This window comes from Periophthalmus magnuspinnatus, chromosome 15, assembly GCF_009829125.3.
Source record: "Periophthalmus magnuspinnatus isolate fPerMag1 chromosome 15, fPerMag1.2.pri, whole genome shotgun sequence".
In the NCBI taxonomy this organism is placed as follows: Eukaryota; Metazoa; Chordata; class Actinopteri; order Gobiiformes; family Gobiidae; genus Periophthalmus; species Periophthalmus magnuspinnatus.
Window position 1 is genome coordinate 16795243 of NC_047140.1, and position 16664 is coordinate 16811906.

General features: G+C 38.1%; 1 protein-coding gene across 1 annotated transcript in view; it reads right to left on the reverse strand.

Annotated features, from left to right (window-relative positions):
• Positions 1–16664, reverse strand: part of LOC117382974 (adhesion G protein-coupled receptor A3) — a 368539-nt gene that overhangs the window by 300721 nt on the left and 51154 nt on the right. The window contains exons 3-6 of the mRNA XM_055227043.1: positions 8326–8397; positions 5688–5759; positions 5435–5506; positions 3073–3236 (exon numbers count right to left, since the gene is read on the reverse strand). Coding sequence (XP_055083018.1) covers positions 3073–3236; positions 5435–5506; positions 5688–5759; positions 8326–8397 — 380 coding nt within the window. The remainder of the gene's footprint in view (positions 1–3072; positions 3237–5434; positions 5507–5687; positions 5760–8325; positions 8398–16664) is intronic.

Consider the following 16664-nt stretch of genomic DNA (forward strand, 5'->3'; position numbering starts at 1 on the left):
GTATGGCATAAAACCAATGTATCTCCACTTAGAATGTTCTGAAGTATGGAGTAAACTTTCTATTTCCACGGAATCGTGCAGGTGATGGGCCACCTCCAGACAGTTACATCCCTTTAACTGTAATCTTACATCTAAGTTGCAAAATTGGCTACATGTTGGTATCATGATCTATGTTGCTAATCGCTGCCCCTCTAACACACATTTACACAGGTATGGAGGGTGAAATGTCTTGCCCAAGGACAGAACAAATAGGCTCTAGATTTTAGGTCCTTTTTCTCCTGGGGCTGGCTCATATTAGTCTTGTCTGGGTATTCACAGCAGGTAGACGAAATAAAAGTGGAGAGGGAGGCTATTATTAGAACACATCTCCTTAATCATCGCTTCTTTGTGCAGACCACTTGAAAATACTCCATAAGTCATTTAAAACTGGATTTGCTAATGGTGATTCTCAGGAGGGGTGATACGTCTTATCTCTTACATGTCTTTGCAAACCGGACACCTTTAGAAACCTTTCTCTCTGAAGATGGAGAGTTTTAACAGAAATACACGGCCCTGAGCTAAGACTATAAATGATAATGAGGTGAGATATCGATGGAGAGCTCTTATTCAGAGTTGGCGTATTATTAATGATTATTTCAGAACACATTCCTATATTACACACAGATCCTATGTTACACACAATTGACTCTTACGAGCTTTAAGCCATTATTTATTGAAGAAGAATCCTGTTTGAATATTTGTCTTTTGAGATCTTCACAGTGAACCAGCCGCATTCTGATTTGAGTTTTAAGTCAGATGCCCTCCCTCCTTGTATTCCAACTAATGACTACAGTTAATTGGTGAATGTGTATCTAGCATTACAGACGTCCACTTCTCTACACGGTAATGATTGATAATTGTCACACAACTTAAACATAACTTTATATATTATCATCACACATTTGGGGAAAGATAAAATTGAAAATAAAAATACAACATGTGCATTATTTGTGGTGTACAGGACAAGCCCTTGAAACTAAATAAATCCATTTGGAGCTTTTTTTTTTTAATAAATTGTACATCAAGGCATCCGAAAGGACAAAGGCTGATTCTAACTCAATATATAGAACACTTCACTATCTAAATCTGCAGTTTTCTTATAATAATTGTATTTATCAGCGCCTTTCTGGACACTCAAGGATAATTTACAACGGATTAACAAACTTAAACAAACAAACTGGTAACACATAATGCAACAACAAACTCTATTGAAGGTGGAAAAGTGCTATATAAAAGTTGTGACCATTTACCACACAGATTAGCCAAAACCTGAATAGCCAACATCCAAGGACTATTTCATTTTAAATATGAAATGTAAAAAAATTAAGAAATGTTATAATCTACAATTACTTTTTGTCAAAAGAGTGTTTATCTTATTTATGTCCTCTTGCACACGTACATCTGGCACCACTCATTCAGGGAGTGATTACAGCAAAGGCAGCAGGTGAGCGAGACTAATTAACCAATTAACAGAAACAAGCGTCAGAAGAAGCATTTAAAGCCCCATGGGGTGGTTTTAGAGAGAATGATCACATCAGTATGAAGAAATAATTACAAACTATAAACAACATTTGTCAGATACGAGTAAAGTTAGTAAAACAAAAAAGAAAGTTTGGTCAGCTAAGTAGGTCGAAAAGTTGAAATAGGACTGAGGCCATATAGTTAAGAGAATACTTACAACTAAAAAGGATGATTATGGATGAAAATCAGAAATGGGTTATTCTTTTTTTAAATTTTGGATTTCATGGTAAAATGGTAAGTGGTCACGTTTTTATATAGTGCTTTTCCACCTTCAAGGGACTCAAAGCGCAAGGAACTCACCCATTCACACATTCATACACCAGGGTACACAAAGACAGCATTCATCTGTGGGAACTGGAATTGCACCACCAACCTTCAGATCAGTTGACAAGCACTCTACCAACTGAGCTAGTGTTGTCCGCCTATAAGCCAACTCTTTTGTTATGAAACGCCTTTTAGCATGTGTTTTAGAGTCTGTATAGTCCAAATATTATGTAACCCACGTGACCTAAATTACCGCACTGGTGAGCGCTATATTACCTGGCACACCCCTATCACTTCCTGCTTCTGGTGCTCCCGCTGCTGCTCACTGTGGCTCGTGCTGGTCGTGCTCTGGAGTTGCCGTGTTCATCATTCCGTTACTAAAATCTGATTCCACTGCTTTCATTCTACGCATTCAATCCTCTGCTCAGCGGTCAGGGTTTTTTTCCCCTCTCCTTTTCTGATGATTTCAACAACTTCACCTGTGATGGCGAGCTAACATACACCACACTGTGATTGGAGATCGAACTCTTTTCTCTTTTGCTGGATTTAAAACAGACTTTGAAACTCTGCCTACACACACACGGACTAAATATGCAAATGGACAATCTGATTTCATGGGACTGAAGTTGTCATTTTTTTTGTTCTTTTATTTTATTGATTGATATATCTGCATTATTATATCTGTCTAATATATAAATGTCATTATTATTGCTATTCTAATATATACATAGAACAAATATTATAATACAGTCATTCATATAATCAACTTTATTTTGTCTGTCTTTCATTCACTCACTCTATGGCTCACCACCGAATCCAGTCCTGTGACTTTTTTCAGTCAGTCCGCCTAGCCTACATTGCGTTACAAACAACTACGATTATTTTAATAGTCGACAAGCCATGATTAATCCAGTTAACCATTGCAGCCTTACACATGATAACATTCTTAGACCTTGTTTCAGGTTAATATCTCAGTAATACTAGAGCTGTTCACGCAATAAAAAAAAAAATGGTACAAAAGTATTCTCTGTCAGCGCAAATGAACAAACCTATAAACCTAAAAAATGCCCAAAACCCTACAAAATCTAGCTGAGAGTGTACAAAATGGTATTCAGCAACAACAAAACACAGTATGAATAACCTGATAATGACAAGATACAGACAGACAGAGACAGACAGACCTACACGATACTGGTTAGAAGTGTGTAATGACATAGCAGAATAACCACAAATCCATATAGTGCTTACCACATCGTAGCTGGTGCTCCCGGAGGTTCCTGAACTCCAGTCCGTGCAGGTGAGTGGGGAAGGTACAGGTCGTGTCATTTCCAATACGCACTGAGTTTGACTTGGCCCAAACCAGAAGCCACTGCAGCTGACAGTCACAGAACAATGTCTCGGTTTTAAAGTGTCTGAAAAACAGAGGTTTGCAAAATAAGTAAACAGAAGTAATAGTCATCAATCAGATATGAGTTGCTTCAGCTTCATGGAGTAATATGACAAAGAGGAAATGCTAGATTGTGTTAGTTTAGTGAGATTTAAGGATTATGTGGTGATGAATGATAAAGGAGGTAAACTGTAAACTTGATCTTTAATTCTGGGTGTAGAGCACGATTGTGTTTCAATGAATTCAAGAGGCTGTTTTGATGTAGATATTTCTGAACTTTTTTGCCCAATTTTCTAAAACTCCTAAGAAAAAACATGCCTAAAAACAAACAAATAAAAACATTTCAGCATTAAAATATGTTCTTGCTTTTGCACTTGAACCAAGAGGATGTGAAGCCACTTTTGTATCTACCTGCTAAACTGATACTGACAAATGTGACACTGTTGTATTGCAGTGGTAGAATGTAAAGAAGTAAAAGTAGTAAAGTACTATACTTAAATACACATTTTAGGTATCTATATACTTATACTTTAAAATGTATCCACTTAAAAATGTACTTAAGTACTTTTACTTCACTACATTTGGGAGAAGGGATCTGTACTTTCTACTTCACTACATTTTTTAATGACAAGTAAAAGGATTTTTCATTACTGTCTGAGACCTGCTGAAAAGTTTGAGGGGTTTATTTTAAACACATTCATAATTTGAGGAAACAAAAATATACTAATAAGACCAGTTAGGGGGGAAAAAAATCAATTCAATTGTTTCTGCTGAACAAGATTTTTAATTTTTCTAAATGGGTACTTTAATACTTTTACTTATGTAGATTTTTTCATGAGATACTTTTCCTTTTTTTTGTTTGTTTTTATTTTTTTTTTGCTCCACTATCTGTACTTTTACTAATCAAGTATTGTTGTATTGGTTGTGAATTATTGTGTATTTTTTACTTAAGCCACGAACTGAAATGCCCTTTTGGATGAATAAAGTTATCTGATTCTGAACATTTCAGAGTTTGGTGGCATATTCTGACTTTAGTTTTTCCAACTTTCTGTAAAAAACTTAAAAGAGTCCACCACAGCACCTGACTCATATCAACTTTAGCTTGTTCATCCCATGAGAATTCACCAGTGTCACAGACAAGTTCATCTTTGAATCAGTCACTGTGTGTGAGGTGTTTCTATACATGAAAATACAGAATAAAAGTTATATCAACTGTATATCCAACTGTTTAGTTTTTGAATTCTCACCCAAACTCAAAATATTTCAATTTATACTAAAAACCAAGCTAAATTTAAAGGTATACTGTGTAACTTTTCTGGTGGAGAATATGTCAATTACTTGTTCCTGGAATGTGGCGCCTTATAACATTACTACATATATCTCCATGGGGACAAGTAGGAGACACCACTAGGCCAGGTTATAGTTCAGATCTGTGGAGAGATGATCCTATTCACATATTTAGTGACACTTTCTCAGCAAAACTTGAATAAATGAGGGATAGATAAGTTTAATGCTATAAAGCGGAACATTCCAGGCAAAGCAACAAGCAAACATCCACATAGAGACAAGCAGGTGGTGGACCCTACATCAGAAAAGGTACATATTGGACTGTGAACACTAAGCAAAATATCTAAAGGCTGGAAGTTTGATGAATATATCCTCACATATTTGAGAGACAGATTTTTTTCCCTGGTTTATAGACTGTATATATAAATGGACATACAGTAGCTACAGTGCTAGTCTTTGCGGTTCAAATACGAAATGAGCACGGGCGAGCTTCTGACTCCATCGTTCACTTTCTCTTGAAAAACTGTCACCCCTCTCTCTAACTGCTGCACTCAGGATTGTCATTTTGGTCTTAAAACGTTCTTATTAATCCACTATACATGATCCTGTTTTTTTTTTTTTTCATTTCACTATTGTGTTTGTAAATCAAGAACATTAATAACGAACAAATCAGGGGCCTTTTTCCCCCGAGGTCACTAACACTAGTGCGGGCTGGAAGGGGCGTTACTTTCAACAGCCTCACTATTGATTGGCTCTTTGGTTGCTATGATACTCGCAATCGGAATTCCAAATATGCCCATATAACTGCTAGCCTCAATGCAGAGCGCTATAGATGACATCATACCCTCTTTAACTTCTTTAATCACAGTCTACGCCTTGGTCTTATGTTTTGTCCTTTGTCCTTAAACACATTAAAAATCCTGAAATAATCCTTACAGCACTTTGAGAGCCAACAGATGAGTGAAGAGTCCAATGCTCAACGTCGAGAAGATATTTCCAGAGAGATTCCTGTTTGAGAAATATAACAAAACACACAATTAGCAACCTAAATATATCCCCACTACTGTTTCTATGCTAACCTGCTGTTTGTAAGTCTATACACAGGCAGTCATTATGCTACAGTCTATTCTCTACAGACACAGACTAAATTAAGATTAAAGAGCATGTTTTCAATTAAAGGATTACTCACAGTTTTGAGAGGCTGCCCAGATCTAGGAACATTTCAGGAGTGAGGCAGCCAATCCGGTTACGGGACAGATCCCTGGAAAGACAACACCATAAGCTAGCGGAGTATCCCAAAGCTAATGCATGCGTACTGTATGCATACTAGTCAAAGGGATAATGAAAAGAAACGGGAGCAGGTGAGGAGGGATTATAATTTGTACAGCAAATTTGTGGCAGCTTGGATTACGGGAAAATATGTTACCCACTAATGCATGTATAAGAAGATATAGATTTAGGTCGTTTAGGGAGATTTAAGGATTAAACAGGTTGGGAGTGGAGTAGATTATAAAGGTTCAAACTGTTGAAAGTATATGCATTTTTATGTGTGTTTTTTTGCACTTTATAGAAATATAACATGGATTCTTGTACTGCTTTAAATGTTTTAGACTCCCTTTTATTCACTGTACACATGTAGCCATTCACACTTCTCTACTTATAACAATTGTATCTGTTCTCCAAATTATTTTCCTATTTGGAGCTATTAACATTACACTGGTGAGCTGTAACTTCCTATACCTTAAAAAAGAAAAACATTTTTTCACAATTTTCCATTTTCCTACTGATGAAGGCAGGATGACAGCGCCATCTGCAGTCGAGTAATGTGACGTTCCTAAATGAGTTTGCTCTTTTGAATGGTTCTTTCTTAAATGTTTATGCTTTTTTACAGATCAATGCTAAACCAACAGAAGAATCAGCAGATAAGCAGAGCAGGCGACCCTTTATGCACAATTTTTTTTTTTCTAATAACAGTAAGTGTTAAAAATATTATTATTGTAGTGCAATGTTTCTTTAAATTATGTAACATTTCAAAGGGTGAACACTCCCACTCTTAGGTTGAACCATTTTAAACAAATCTGAGCCTTGGTCTTTTCTCTCTGTGATTAGTTTGTTGTTAAAATGAGTTCACGTTGGCTTCTGTCATATAAATACATAGTAAAAGAGTCAGACTTTTGAAAGGCTTTTTGAAAGAACCCAAAATATTTGGTTTTCATAGAAGAGCCTTATCACTACTGCAGGCCGATTTCTTCAGGACATTCTTCAGGTATTCCAGGTGTGTGACAGTAAAAAGTCCCTTGTACCAGTTTAAGGTCCCATGGGCATGTTTACATATTTACTCTCACACACCTAGTCAGACTCCAGAAGGCACTGTCATCTTGCCTCTATCAGTAGTAAAACAGCGCCAAAACCTGTTTAAATCAGCTGACCAGACACATCACAGCAACATCACATGACCACTCTGAGGAAGAGCGCTCGTGAGCAGCTGAAACTGTCAGATATGAAAACAAACTAAACCTTGGTCTGAAAAAAACTTCCTATGCCACATAGTAGTACAAAAGCATATGGTGAAACTAAATAAACTGCAAATATTTTGTGTTAAAAATGGTAATTTTGTGTTTTTATGTGTGTTATCAAATTGGTATAGAGTATCAAACATTTTGCTTAGTACTGAAATCAAAATTCAAATGTCAGCATTATGAGAACACAGTTATCTTACCCTGCCACCCAACCACAAATGTTTACTCCCATCACTCTTGTGCACACTCTCCATGACCTTTAGTGACCTTTGACCTCCGTAACCACCTCCTGCACTGCTCCTGTTTGTCTATCTACACTGTATCCCTGTGTGTGTGCGTGCATGCACGTGTGTAATAGTCCTAGCATTGCGGCACCCATGGCTTTGTGCCCTGGCCCTCTGTAATTAAAGAGCTGCTTTTGCCTGCGCAGCTGTGGGGAAAATAAGCAGAGCACTCGAGTAATCACTGGTTGGGGAGCAGTTAAATTAGCAGCGCGCCGCTCCACACACGCGCCTCATATCCACACAGACACACACTGAACTTAACCATCCAGACCAGAGAGGGAGGAAGAGGGGGCTATCAGGGAGCAATCATGTCACTGACTACAGGGACAAGACAGGAAAGAGAAGAGGAGATAAGTGGAGCGACGGATTCAGAAATGCAACAGCAAGAAGACAAAAGCGGAAGACTTTCATAGCATTAAGGACTAGCTTTGATTGTGCTCTGTTAAGCAAGTGCAACAGATCCACAAAAGTTCGACCATGGGTTTCAGCCACGAGGTATTTTCTTGTTATGGAATCCATTTGTAGCACTTTTAACAAGGCATTTTGACCAAACACAAAGCCAAAAGCCAAAAGGTCAACCCTCCAAGCGAACCAAAACAAACATGGCGGCGCCAACAGACTATTTTGCCTATTTTAGGAAAAATACAGACAGTTTTATTATGGAAAATTGTGCAGAGTGAAGCACTTCGAGTCTGTGTTTTTCTCTCAACTGGATTTAGCAAAAGTTTGATTTTTCTGTTTGTTCTACTGTTGTGCCGCTTCGACCAATCATCTTGGAGTATTCGTTTGAACATCTTGTTCAGTGAGAGTTGTCCCAGACTGTACTGAACTGCAACTGTTTCATTTGCCAATTAGACTACAGCCTCTACACTGATCCTTGCTTTGGGAATATCTCTGCAGTCTTGGTTATGTTATGGGCGTGTGGGCTGGAGCGCTCGGTTGAGCAGATCTCTGAGTGGATCATTTGGAGCGTTGGACTTGTGTTTGGTCTGAACTCACAGCACTGTCTTCATCATATACTCACAGTCGTCGCAGCGTCAGCAGACCACGAAAGGCCCCAGGCTCCACTGTACTTATCAAATTATTCTTCAGGTCCCTGGAGGAGAGAGCAGACAGGCAGTCAGCAGTGTAGTGCAGCTCTCTGAAACTCTAAGTGTGAACAATGGACACAGTCAAACAGTGGTTTCAACAAGAGAAAGAGGAAAGTGTCAGAGGGAAGTCACAGAGAGGTCAGATTTGGACATGGTCGTTTTACAAGCCCACGGTTGGGGGTTTGATCGCAGCTTCAATCAGTGGATTCTGTCATTCTGGTTTTGGGCAACCCATTAACAGAGACTGGCAGTCACATCTTAAAGGTGCACACATTTTTCAGGTGTGTTGGGGTCTGCCACCAGTTTGTCCACCTGGAGATGCCTTTGCTTAGTCTGGAATATTTTACTGTATGCTATTAAACTTAACCTATCTCCATGGAAACTATAAACAGGTCAAATCTGTTGAAAAGCAACCCCGCTCACAGTAAAAGAATGCATGTTTTTCAAGATTTTTCTAAGCAAAAAAACATCAGTAACTGAATAAATGGATGATAGATGCAATAACATAAAAATAAGTAGGCGGACTCCACATCTCAAAACAGTTACAGGCGTAGGGCAAGGTAAAACCACAGTGAGTCTCTGCAAATGCACAGTATAAGATAGATGCATTAAACAAGATAAATAATGATGATAAAAAACAGCAAAACCAGCACATGTGTGTTTCTAGAAAAGACCACAACATTTTTGCTGGCTTTTCTTTCTATTATTGCTATTCAAAAATTTCATTAGAAAAAAACACAAACACTTTGACTACCTGCTTATCTCCACATATATTATTACTTTGCCAGAAATGTAGCACTTTAATTATCCATTTCCATAGACGCCAAGAGGTCCGATCAATGGAAAGTGAAGCCAGCTCATAGTAAGAATATCTATATTTCAAGGTAGTGTTTAGCAATAAAAACACCATCAGTTGAATAAATGCAAGATAGATATGTTTAATGCCATACTGTGGAACACTGTAGGCACAATAATACCGTATTCACAGAGACACGCAGCTGATGGACCTTTCACCAGAGTAAGATTTGATAGTTAGGACTTGTATTGTGTTGTCATGTATGGAGAGCAGCACCTGTTAGTGGGACTGCTCGGACCATTTCCTGCTTTGGAGAACCACAAACCACATCCAGTCCAGAGGCAGACCCACCCCCTCCGCCTACGCTAACCCTCCGCTAAAAACAGATCTGAATTGCTGCTGCTTTTCCCAATGGGCCAAAGAAAACTTCCTGAAATTGTGTCCCGGGCTTCCTTTGCGTTGGCCTGTCCACTGTGAGGAGAATCAGACCTTTGGATCATTTTCCTAAAGTATGCGAGCGGATCTGCGCCCGACCACGGCCCCGGAGTGAAAATAAAGTTAATGCTACAGTAGTTTTAATGTGACCCAAGAGGCAGTTTAGAAGAGAAGCCAACACAATTATCCAATACAGTAGTCCCCAATACAACAGAGCAACGATTACTTCACCAAGCTGATTCATATGGATGGATGTAGTGTATATAGTATAAAGAGGTTGTTTTTATGACTTCATTATTGTGATGTAAAACTTTGGCAATACACGTAGACAATCAGACACGCTTACAATTAGAGACTAATACAAAATGGCTTCTTTCACAGTTTAATGACCCGTTTCGTGTGTGTAAGAACATCCATGCATCACTTTCACAATCAAAAGTGCACCATGTGATTTTTAAATGTTAACCACCTGTTCGTCTCCATGGAGATTTTATTGTTTTGTGTAAGAGGATGAAACTTATCATTAACGTAAGGGCATACACTAAATTATACTTGGGAGTTGATAATGCCATCAGTTCAAATTACAGGTCAGATCTGTGGAGGAGCACGCACACTCGATACATTGCATGTTTTTCAATGAATGACAAAATGCAAGATAGTTTAGTTCAAGCAATAAAATCTCAACGAAATCAAGCAGGTGGCAGAACCCTACTAGAAAAGTTAGAGCATTTTTTAATCATTTAGACAAAAAAGCATTTAATTAAGAAAGTTGAACATAATTTACGATTTGAGTATATATAAAGTACTATTCCAAATCAAAATGCATTACTGCCTTACACGTTGAAACTCTCATGTTCTGGTTTAATCCATTTCTAGTCATGGTTTAGTACTGGTCTAGTCCAGGTTTAGCTCCAGATTTGGTCCCAGCTTTGACGTAGAGTGCACATTATACTCTTGTAATTAGAGTAAGGTGGATGGTGACATGTGGATTATAGTTCTCCTGGCAGCAAAATTGGCCTTTTCTGTGTGGAGTTATCCTCATATCCACATTAGTTTTGTGACAATCCTAAAATCTGCAACTCAGTTTTGATACTAAGGATTAGACTTGATACTCAATACCAATTCTAATACCACAATAATAAAAAACGTTCTTATTTACACCATAAGATGCTTTTGTCAAAATTTTATTGAAGTACTTTCTTTGATTTTATACTTGTTCTGATACAGCTCCATATCATTCTAAAGCCATTCAGGAAAGGTTCATTTCTGTCCTGTGAATGTGTCTTTTTAAATATTGATACTTGCTCTAATGAGTTGGTTTCGATACTATCAATTAGCATCTGATTTTCGATACTTTTGACAACTCTAGTCCATATCTGGCACCCAAATTTAAATTTACAATCTGCCTCTATACTGTTTGCTATTCTCATTCTCTAAGTCCTTATTATAAAGTTAACTGCAGTTTGCGCCTGAACAGACCAACTCTCTGCCTCTCAGCTCCAAAATGCTCTTTGATCATGTACAATACGACACAAAGGAGCGGGTCGGGGGTTCGGAGGTGAAAAGTCATTGTCACGGCAACTGCTCCTCCTTTTATCCTTGACTGACTTTAGAGTGAAGCTGGAGCTGAAATCTGGCTCATTCTGGCTGATTCTGCAGTTCACTAAAAAACTATTGTATCCAAAGAAATGTCCCAACTTGCAGAGACTGAAAGATAGTCGATAACCAAGTGTACCATATGATATTTAGTGATTGCTCTAATTGCTTTTTAAGACATCAGAGTTCAACATTAGTGCAGTTTTAACTCACTTCAAATTAGTGCCACAGTGTATAAAAACTATCTTGACAGCCAATTCAAATCTGCTGTCTCACTACTGCTACGTTTTTGCAGTCAGTTCAGCCGTAGGTTGGCATTTTGGATAAAGACCGCAATGTTTTATTTATGTATTCATTTTTTGTTTAGTTAAGACTATAGACACAACTGTTGCCTGTAATATTCTCCAGCAATAAGCAATTTTCAGGTTTGACATCAGTACAATTCTGACGTCAAAGCTGAAAATTGCTGCAAAACAAATCTATCTATGAGTATAAAGTCACCTGAAACTGCTCTTTGTTCATGCACAATACGACATCAGAGAGCGGGTCAGGTTCACAGGTGAAAGGTCATCGTCATGGCAACGTCTCACCCTTTTATCCTCATCTGACTTTAAAGCAAAGCCAGTGTTGAAAGCTGGTCCATACTGGATGATAATTTAACTTTTTTTAATCTTCTGTTTAACCAGAATATTGCTACTGAGATTTAGGGTGTGTTCACACTTTGGTCCTGGTTTAGTCCCAGGTTTGATGCATAAACGTTTCCAAAGAAACTCATTTTCAGGGTCATCTATTGTGTACGTTTATAGCAGTAATAGAAACAAAAGCACTCAGAGGAAACCTATGCAGACACAGGGAGAACATGCAAACTTCACACAGAAAAGGCCCCAACCCTGTCCAGGAATCAAACCAAACTTGCTGTGAGGCTGAAAGGCTAACCACTATACCACAGGAAAAATAATAGACTGCATGCATATTCATTCATTCATTTATTTTTTATTTTTATTTTGGTGTGTTGATTTTTTTCTAGTAAGCTGGTAAGAAAAATCTACTCTAAATTAATAAAATTACTACAACATACAAAACAATAGCAATATTCTATTTTATTTAATAGCATGCATCTATTATATTATGTTTATTTACTCATACCACATTTAAACAGTGGTGAATGAAGTACTGAGTTTTGTTACTCAAGTAAAAGTACAGATACAGAGGTAAAAAGTATGGAAAAATCTACTTAAGTAAAACTATTTAAGTGCCTGTTTAAAAATGCACTTAAAGAATAAAAAGCAAAAGTATATCACACAAGTGTTGTTAATTTGTTCAAGTGTTAAATGTAGTGATATTTTTTACTGATTTTGGTCAACAGTAGCAGAGTCTTTTTTATTTTTATGAATTAGTCAGGATCTTACACAGTAAAATCAGTCGAGTTTAAAAGTGTAATGGAGTAAAAAGTACTGATACCTGCATGGTTTAGTGAAGTAAAAGTGAAAAGTATCCACTGTAAAATTCACTTAAGTAAAGGGCGGATACCTAAAAAGTCTACAATACAGTAATTTACTACTTGTACTTCGTTACCTTCCACCACAGCATTTAAAAACCACATTCAATTTGTATAGCGTCTTTTAGAACACTCAAAGATGCTTAACAATGCATATTTACTCACTCCATGTGGTGGTAAACTACTATTGTATTGTAACAGCTGCCCTGAGGAAAAGTGACAGAAGCAAGACTGCCAATCTGCACCATCTGCCCCTCCGACCACCACCACCACCACCCACACAGCACATTCATACTTGACAATGCTGAAGTGTATTGCCTAAGGACACAACAGTTTGCACACGAGGTACTGTTGCCCAACTGTGGCACCTGGTATTCCCATCCAAATATGAACTAGGTTAGACAATTAGGTAAGACCGCATTTAAAACCAAATGCTTGTAAACTGGTCCATGCATTTATGACAGTGTTGACTCTTGTTGACTCGCCTTTATGTGATACTAACTACTTACTTCACATCTACAAATATGATAATAAACCTATATAAGGAATATGATATGCCAATATGTTCTGTCAATACAGTGTACCGAGGCCTGGTTTATTTTACTGGCTTCCTGTATAAGGTCAGTTTTAAAGCCTTATAAAACAAGGCGCAGTAGGTTTTACAGTGCAGCGACCTGGGCCAAACAGTCTGTGCAAATAAATATAATGAATGAGTGTGTGGTGTTATAAAGAGCCAGGATCTCAGACGGGTGGGCCCAGAATACAACCAAGTCTCTACCAAAACACTCTACAATACCAGGAAACTATTTGAGTGGCAATTTAGTAAACTTCTGCATCCTTCTGAGTGATAAATAGTTACAGGAGGTTAGTTTGTCCAGATGGGAATAAACATCATGAAACAATGATTTATGGGATCAACGATGGGAATTTTAGTGGAGACAGTGCATCGACAGCAGTATTTTTAATAATAATAATGTTTTAGTTTTAAATGGCGCTTTTCTAGCCACTCTATACTCAGTACTGGTAAGTTACTAGAAGTGGGACGAGACACAGTTTCCACAAGATGAGGCAAGACACATGGGGCGACAGTAGCTCAGTACAGAGTTTTTTTTCACTGATCCAAATGTTGGCGGTGCGATTCCAGATCCCACAAATTAATGCTGTCATTGTATCCTTTGGCAAGGCACTTAACCCACCTCGCCTCCTGGGGTCGGCGCATACTTCCTTGAAGGTGGAAAATCGCTATATAAAAATGTGACTATTTTCCACCACAAGACATGAGGTGGGTCCACGAGACAAGATGAGATTTTGACATCAATTATAATTAACAAATTGTGTGGTTCAGTTCACAATTTTGGCCTAACCATTTTTTATTTAATGTTTTTGCTGTCATTGTAGAACTGTGTTTAGGAACTACAGCTTGTCAAAAACTCACCAGTATGTAACATTTTTATCCAATCCAAAAACTCACAAGATCAAGAGTGCACAGTCTTGTTGCAATTTTGTCTTGCGAGATCTTGTGGAATGAGATTTTGTCCCATCTCTATAAGTTACTATTGTAGCCACAGCCCTGGGGTAGACATACCTCAAAAATATTACTCTAAAAGGTATGATTGTTTGAATCCTGTAACATTGCTAGAATGAACAGAAGCAGTGGGCAACTGCAATGCAACACAAGGGCTCTTCTCAACAACTTGAACTATATGATTATACTAGAAATAAGTATGTAATAAGTACAATAAATGACCTACCGCTACATACAAGCAAAGCCACTACTATCTGCCTAGTTGCTGACGATTCTGTCCAGCACAGATCAGGATGTGTTCCAACATGACCTCCATGCCCTCCATGACCTCAATGACCCCTATGACCTCTATGCCCTCCACACCCTCCATGACCTCCATGCTGTCCATGACCTCCATGCTGTCCATGACCTGCACAAGTTTCTTTCCAGCTTAATGCACCATAATATACTATTATCGCTCTGTATAACCAAAGATATGATTTTATGCATTATGTGACAGTTACTGTCAGAGTCAGACCAGACCAAGCACTTGGGCGTGCACACAAAAGGCAAGCAACACTCTGAACTTTATCAATATATCTGAAGCACTTCTCCTCAGAGGTCAAGATCACCTCCTGTAACTCACTAGTATGTAGAACCCTCGAATACTGCACGGCAATCTAGTATCCTCTACCTCTGCCTATCTATCAAAGGACAAGTGTAAACTTGAAATAGCATCCAATAACATCCATGCTCCAACATCTTGGATGGAAAACTCTTGAGGAATGTTGAAAACATCAACGACTTGTCCTGATGAATAAAATGACCAACCAGCTCATAGCAGTGCCACTCACCAACCTCACTCAAAATCAGGATCCAAAAAAGTATTGGTTTTGGCATAGCACACTGTATATAACTGAAAGGTGCCTAATGTTTTTCTGGTGGAGGGTCTTCCACCAGCTTGTCTCCATGGAGATGCTAAAAACATTGTCTGGAATGTTCCACAATATGGCATTAAACCAATCCATGTAAACAAACTGACGACTCCACCAGGCCATGTTACAGCTCAGATCACAGGAGGATTCATGCTTTTCTGAGTTGTTGGTTTTTTTTGGGGTTTTTTTTGGAGCAGTATGAACACCTGTAACTTATGAATGCGATATAGATCAGTTTAATGCCACAGTGTAAAACATTTCAAGAAAAACAATAACATCTCCATGGAGACAAGTGGGTAACAAACCCTCCACCAGAAAAGTTACAGTCAACATTTAACACTAGTTTCTGGGTCAAGTACAATACTGAAGATGTTAGAAGTAACCACACATATCAGTGGGTTTGACAATAATAAAAGGAACAGGTCAGTTGACCCCAAGATTGAATGTGTGATCAAGGATGACAAATATGTGTCTGGTACTGGTGTGAAATGCCATTATTCCACATTATTAGATGTCTGTTGAATTGTGACTGAATGTTCCCATGAACTCAGGGGTAAAGTTTATTTGGTGAAAAAAAAAAAAAAAAATCATCTAAACAAACGCTGAATTGAGCGGCCCACACACAGAGCCCAAACAAAACACCGGACAAAACAGCAATCAATCTCACTGCACAGATCTCAGAGGTGATGAAATGATCAAAACTCCAAAAGGTTACATTTACATGGAATACAGAAGCAACACAAAGTTAATCTATTAGTTAATCAGCTTTATTTAGGATTGGGTTTATTTGTTTTATGATGTTACTAGCAAGTTTCATTGAGTTAGGGATTACGGGAAAAGCTAATTATGCATTTTGATTGGGAATATTTGGGATTCTCTGTTCTATAGTGTTTCTGTGCTCTAGACCTTTCACAGTGTGTGGCATTACACTTATAGATCTTGCTATTTGAGGTGTTTCCAATGTCAAAAAATACCATAACACTCATACTATTGAGCTTGAAGCCTCTCCACAGATCTAACGTGTAACTTGGCCTTCTTGTCTCCTTATGGCTTAATGCAAACTGTGAAGCATTCCAGCATCTCCATGGAAACGAGCTGAAACCTTCCATTAGACACGTTACAAAGTGCACCTTTAAAGATCAGGAAGTACAATTTGCTCAATTCTTAACACACTTTAAATAAGCAGAGCATTTACTGAAAGGTTTTTTTTTTCAATCTAAATCTAATTAATCTGTAAAACTATTCAAAGATTCTTAATAGAAGTCATTTCATAACTCACATTGTTCTTGTGTTGCAGTGAGACCTATAGGCCGTGTGCTGCAGCTCCACTGGCTCACTCAGGCACTTAGGCAAATGGAAAGTGATGCTGTGAACTGGAGTCCACTGTTTGCTTTGGTCCACTTAATGAAATGAGAGACCACTATAACATTCATTTGTATTACTCGCGTCATATTTCTTGTTGCCATGTCGACCACAGATGAGGCATGCAGCGTAAATATAAGGGCACC